At 37.3% G+C, this 6722-nt stretch overlaps 1 protein-coding gene across 1 annotated transcript in view; it reads left to right on the top strand.

The window, feature by feature from the left end:
• The first annotated feature begins 174 nt into the window (after positions 1-174).
• Positions 175-6722, top strand: part of CAPN10 (calpain 10) — a 14404-nt gene continuing 7856 nt past the window's right edge. Inside the window, exons 1-7 of the mRNA XM_009282399.1 lie at positions 175-248; positions 336-543; positions 1900-2031; positions 2272-2468; positions 3763-3980; positions 4545-4686; positions 6222-6388. Of these exons, the coding sequence (XP_009280674.1) occupies positions 400-543; positions 1900-2031; positions 2272-2468; positions 3763-3980; positions 4545-4686; positions 6222-6388 (1000 nt within the window). The 5' untranslated portion in view covers positions 175-248; positions 336-399. The remainder of the gene's footprint in view (positions 249-335; positions 544-1899; positions 2032-2271; positions 2469-3762; positions 3981-4544; positions 4687-6221; positions 6389-6722) is intronic.

Raw genomic sequence — 6722 nt, 5'->3', positions numbered from 1 at the left:
CCGGTTGTGAGGAAGGGGTTGTTGGTGGAGGGGTCCTTCCGGGGAGGGTGTGCGTAGAGGGGCGGGGGAAGGGTCCAAGTGGGCTGCTGGGTGTAGGTCTCCTTTTGGGGCCTGCTGTGCTGAGGGACAGTACCCAGGACCGTCTGACACCCCCTTTCTCTTTTCCAGCAGAGCGGGGACTCTCTAGGGTGGTGTCAGGTGCTGAAAGAAGCCAGCAATGGCGTGGTTCAAGGTGCTCCGTGGAAAGAGTGAGAGGCTTTCCGTTCCTAAATAAATCTGTCTTGCTTATTTGTTTCTCAGTTACAGTTCCCAAGTAACGCTCGTTTACATTCTAGGCTGGTGCTTGGCAATATAAAGTCGTGGAAATAGCCGGCAAAGCTACTTAGGATTGTATTGAAAATGCTGGGAGAGAAAAGGCAATTAATCGTGAAAAGAGACCTTTACACAGACCCCACGTTTCCAGCCAGTGATACCTCTATATTTTTTGATTATTGTACCCCACTTGCTCAATTCAGAGGCGAGATATCTTGGTTGAGACCTAAGGTGAGTTTTAAGATATAAAAGCCCATGATTTTAGCAGAACTGGACTTTAAGCTAGTAAATGGTATTTAGCACTGAATGACTGCTTCTGGGTGTTTTTATTGTTTAGAAATATAGAAGTGATAAAACCAATGTATGTCAGTGTTAACAATGTATATGTTATAGTTTTTAAGTCTTGTTTGTAGGTTTGATTTAAATCCTGATGTAGAACTCTTGAATTTCTTGGGACTAGTAGGAATTAAGATATTTAATCATAAATATATTTCATTATGCAAATAATATGCATACCAAGTTAAAAAAATAGCATTATGTTATTCCCAAATTTTTCAACATATTGCATAACTCTTGAAAACAAATAACTGGATTTTAGAGTTTTTCAGAAGCATATTACTTTTTTTTTGCGATTGTTGATGTCTTTGATAACAAGAAAGAAAACTTTTTTTAAGGTTATAACTTGTGGTGTGACTTGTATTGCTTTTAAACTTACAGCTGGGTTTCAGAGCAAGCCACATGAGAGCTAAAAAGTTTAGAATGCATTTCTGCAGTATGTTCATTTAAAGTGAAGTATTTATGATACTGGCATTGTGTGGAGGGGGGGGAAAAAAGGCTATAAAAATGTAATGGAGAAAAAAAGTACGTTGTGTTTTAGTGGTATTGTTTTTCTCCCCTGCATCTGGGGATGGCTGTAGAACAGTGATAGAGCTATTGATTATCAGATAGAATTGGCAAACAAATGACTTCGCGGAGCCCAGCGTGCGACTTTCTGCTTTTGTACCTTACACCTTGATTACTACTGAGGGCTGATCAGTTACTTTCCATCTCTTGCAGTGTTGACAGGTGAGAGAAGAACCATTTTAAAACCTCACTTTCAGATCCGATTAAGTGTTCAGGACTTTGCATTTGAAATTACCTCTTTTGCTACCAAGTAATCTATTTTTATTTGCCCTAGGGGAAGGCTTTCCTCTTATGCTAATTTGGAGATTTTTGTAAGTTGGGATGTGCAGTGCAATGTGAATGGCGGCAGTTCTATCACGCTTGATCATATGTCTAGCAAGGAGCTGATGAATTATGTTGTCTTTTACTTATTGGTGCCTCTGCTAAGGTTGCAACTGATGGTGACATTTGTGTGCTAAAATCCGTGTGGGAACTAGATTTGTTTCACATAAAATACCTGCAAAATAGCCACAAGGCAGTAATTGGTTATTGCTTGCTTAGGCTGTGTCTGAAGAGGAAATGTTCTAGAGGTAAAAATTCCCTTATTTTGTGAGAGGTCTCTGGAGCCCTCCCATTCCCTGAAACACAGACTTCCTTAGATTATCATGCAGGATTTGGCTCTAACTCCCCTTCTTTTAATTTTAGGACATTTGTTCTACTCCTCGGTTATTTTCAAACAATCTGCAGGATGTGCAAGTGAAACAAGGAATTTTGGGAGATTGTTGGTTCCTGTGTGCCTGTGTAGCTTTGCAGAAGAGTAAATACCTACTGAATAAGGTATAGAGAAGTTTCTTGTTTCATATCTCAGAAGTTTTCTTCATCTAATTTACATTTGTATATTGCCCTTGAATCCCAGGCCTCAAAACTGAATATCAGTTTTGTTATGCTTAGTTGTGCTGTTTTTGTTGTGGTTTTTTTTCTGTGATTATTACAAACAGTTAATATTCAGCATATTTTAAACTGGTTTTGTTTAAAAAAAAAAAAAAAATTGTCTTGATTTTGGCTTTTGTCATCTAGGTAATCCCTCCAGGTCAGCCCAACTGGACAGATGAGTCGTATCAAGGCTGTTTCACTTGTCGAGTCTGGCAGTTTGGACACTGGGTGGAAGTAACCATCGACGATCGTTTGCCCTGCCTTGGTGGTAAACTCTGCTTTTCCCAGTGTCAGACAGAGGATTTGTTTTGGCTTCCACTGTTGGAAAAAGCTTATGCAAAGTATGTGAACACTGTTATTGAAGGAAGTAAAGGGAGGTAACAATAGCTGTATACCTTCTGCTTATTTATTTTATCTGACTGCTTTGGCCATAGACCTGTGTATTATTCAATATGAAGTACAACGGCTGCTAGCTTTCCCATACTGGGTTGTGCAGAAGCCGCTCTTTAAACTGTAGATCTATAAGGTGTGTTTCTAGTTGCGTATCAGGTAAGATAGTCTTACAGAGAGAATTATGATGAAAAGTAAGAGCTGCAATGAATTATCAGCATTCAAATGATGTTCATTAAGTCATTATCCATTGGTTGTCTAATTTATTAAAGGGAAGTATTTTACTAGTGTCACATTTGAGAGCAGCTGAGGGCTCAGTGAAAAGCAGAAAGCATGCAAATATTTTCATGGAAGGCAACAACATTACATAAGTTTATGCTAGTTGAGGCTCTGGTTATATGAGTTTCACTGCTGCTTTTGCTTAATTTGATAGTTTGTTATTTTGAGAAGAAACAACCATATTGTTAATGTGTTTGAAAATGCAGCTATTTTATGTTTTATGACACATCCATCAAAATGCTGTCCAGATGGACAAAACAATTTGGAGACAAAGTGCACTGGTAAGATAGATATCAAATGTCCAAAAGAACTTGGACGAAAGATTGTGTGGTTGCCAGCAGAGGGCAGAAAAAGACTTTCAACTGTAGATATGTTGAGCAGAAGTTGTGAAGTAGCAATGACATGTTAAAGCTTCTCTGTGGGTTTGAAAGGCAATAGTCTGTTTTCTGTAGAGTCTTACCATTCTATCTTGTCTTATCATTCTATTATAGTCTTGATTTCTTTTGCTATCTTTTGCATCCACTGCATCAGGTAGGGTAGTCTCTTGATTTACGTAAATTGTTGAAGGAACTGCTACTTTGTGCAGAGTGAACAAAGGATAATTGAAGAAGAGGAAGAAATTTATTTATACAGAATGCAGTTAGTATATCACGAAAGATGATGTAGTGCACGGATAATAAGGTACAAATGATTAGTACTAGACTACAGTGGTTTCTCTATAGGATGGAATGAATTGTAATAAACTTCCCATCAAGCAGTGGAATGTTTGATGGCTTACATATTCTTTAGATGTTGTATTCTGTATAAATAAAATAGTATGTGCTTTCTCTTGCCTACTTGGCGATATGAGGTAGGGTACAGTCATGATTGTGATATAGTGTGGGGTTGAAAGTGCATAAGAACCGTGTTTCTTTAATTCTGCTGTTTGTAGAAAGTTTCTTGGGTTTTGTTTTGTTTTTTTAATAGAGTGCATGGATCTTATGAACAGTTGTGGGCAGGACAGGTGGCAGATGCTTTGGTTGATCTGACTGGAGGAATTGCTGAAAGATGGACCCTGAAAGGCCCTGGAAGAAACATGGAGAAAGAGAAGACTGGCATGGTTTTGGAAAAGGCAGTGTTTAGAAGATTAATGAACCTGAAGGAACAGTGTGTAATAAGCTGCTCAGTCCTCGATTCCAGACAAGGTAATAGTAAAGTTCTAGACATTTTTAAAGTAAATGTCTCTATTTAACAGGGTTCAGAGCACAAGGCAGCCAGCAAATGCATAGTGCTGATTCTGGTAGCGTACGAGTTTCATGATGCAATTTTATATAACCTGGGATAAATAAAGATTTAAGGATGTTATTGAGTTCAGGATGGAGGCTGCTTTTGAGGAGTGCTTTTTATATTAGATGCTAATATGGTCAGTTCTCAACAACACACGCACACCCATCACCCCCTGAAAAAGCACCTAAAACCAACCTTAAAAACCCCCATGAATTTCAGCACCGAGAATTTGTAGATGTTTGAGACCAAGTAGTGAGTTAATACGCTTTAAAATTTTCATTTATTTTATTTCTATATAGTCACAACTACAATGAACTGTTTGGGTTTTTTTTATGCTGTTTTTATACTGATTTAAAAACAATTTCCTTTTATCTCAAAATTGCCTTCTTTCACAGGATAGTTTAATGTCATTAGTTGTAAAATATGGAGGAGGTTCTTTTGTTTACTTTTCAAATGCTTTTTTTTTTTCTTCTTTTATTCAGGTGCAAGTGAACTAGGAGAATTTCATGCCTTTATTGTGATAGACACCTTGAATCTGTCTGAAGTGTCAGGCAAGGAAATCTTCCTACTACGAATACGAAATCCTTGGGGGAGGCGGTGCTGGAGAGGTCCCTGGTGTGAGGGGTGAGTAGGTTTATTTTCATTTGGAAAATCATTTGTGAAAGTTCTGAAGCACAAAGCGTATCTATGTATTGCATAGGCAAATGTTGCTAATAGGCTATTGTGGAGGAGAGAGACTTCAGTTTGTATGCCATCCTTTAGAGAGTTCAGTAGTTCACATAGCTCATTGGTTCTAAGGCTAGTCATTTTGGTCTATTAGTTCTGGTAATCTAAATTTTTTTAATAACAAATTTTTTTTGTTTATCAAAGCATCATATCTTTTCATAGAGATAAACTTAAGATGTTGGTTTATTTTCTGTCTCTGATTTTTGTGGTGCTTTTTTGTTGTTCTGCAATTGATCTACATATCTTTGTTCATAAGATGTTTGTGACTTCTAAGTAGTCACTCAGCTTTACTGGGCTCTTCTCATTTGATCTCATCTCAGTTGTAGAAGACAAGCAAAGGAGTATGTATAAAACAATATATCAGAAGGAAGGATGCTTATGTTTTTTGCTTGTGTGCTCTTGTTTCTGTAGATTAATATGAGTAGGAGAAGCTGGAATCGAGTAGATATAAAGAAGAGTAGATATGAAGAGGAGATCTGTTTTAAAGGAAATGCAGAAATACGTTTAGCAGTTTATACAGCAAAGTAACAAGAATGAAAGGGCAGACCCTATTAGCTTATTTTGAAAAGCGTTAGCATATTTAGACTGTACAAAAGAACATGCAATTCTTGACCCAAAGAGCAAGCTTTCAGCATTAAAATATGGTAACAATATGATCATGTTAATAAACATTTTAGAGAAATAGGCTTTTTCCCCTGAGTTAAAAAGATGGCTTAATCACATTAATTGAGACTTAAGTTGATGTTTTTTGCTTTTGGCAGAGTTTTGCTTATACACTTGGTCTCTTGTAGTTTCTTTGCCGAACAGTAAGTTGCCATGTAGTTGCAAGAGGATAGCATTTCATTAGGTGGCCTTAGAGCCCTGTTTTATTCAAGTGCAGAACTAGTCTTTGTTGTTAGTGGAACAATCAAAAATGTTGAAAGTACCAGCTTTTAATGGGCCCTAAATAATGAGGTGTTTAAATTCTTGGTTTATTATGACTTAGCCAGCAGATTCATGGGGATAACCAGCTGCTTCATACAGATAGTGGTTTTTGATGTTCACTGTGCAGCATTAAAATTCTTTCAGAACAGTCACTGTGCAGCTTGTTTTACTTTTTCGTTGCTATTTTTAACAACTGTTAAAATCTTTATTTTGCTCTCACACTTTGGACTGTACTGTCTGTTGTAAGCGAAGTAGCTATTTCACCTAGAAGTATGCTGCTGTATCCAATCTGGTGTTAGGTTGTTTCTAAGTTTTCTTTGATATGTTGTGATTCATACTTTTTTATCCCTCTCACTGACTAGCATTGTGTATACAGAAATACTTAATGCAAATATTTGACAATAAAATGAAGAAACTTCTTACTGTCCTGCTCCATAGGATATTTGATAGAACGTTGTTATGGAACTTTATTGGGCAAAGAACTAAATGTTAATTTGTCTTATGTGCAGTGGTCAAGGATGGAGCCAGCTAGATCCAGTAGTCGCCTCAGAACTGCTCTCTCAGATCCAAGAGGGAGAATTCTGGGTGGATGAAGAGGAATTTTTCAGGGAATTTGATGAGATTACCATGGGCTTTCCAGTCAATGAGGAAGGACAACTTCAGAGCCTCTATACAGGTGTGGTATGAGAAAACATCTTTCTTATACAAACAATGTTATGTCAATGGGAAAGACTGATTTGAATTGCAAATGGATGCAACTAGACCTTAATTTCTCTTTCTCAGTCTTTCCCTCTCCTTTATATCCATAGGCCTTTTCTGTCTCTGCTGGGAAGAATAGAGGGACAAGAGAAAATTGAAGATCTTTAGAGGAGTCTTTGATATTTCTCTGAGATCTAGTTACTTGCTAGTTTGTTGAGAGATTAGTGTTCTGTATCCAGAAGGCTGTTGTTCTGGACAGCCTTGTGATTTTTTTTTTTTTTTTTTTTTTTCTTGGGGGGGAAAAACTTTAA

This window comes from Aptenodytes forsteri, unplaced genomic scaffold (genome assembly GCF_000699145.1).
Source record: "Aptenodytes forsteri isolate BGI_AS27 unplaced genomic scaffold, ASM69914v1 Scaffold404, whole genome shotgun sequence".
Classification (NCBI taxonomy): domain Eukaryota; kingdom Metazoa; phylum Chordata; class Aves; order Sphenisciformes; family Spheniscidae; genus Aptenodytes; species Aptenodytes forsteri.
Note: the sequence above shows the minus strand (reverse complement) of the source record. Positions and strands in the feature narration are given on the sequence as shown.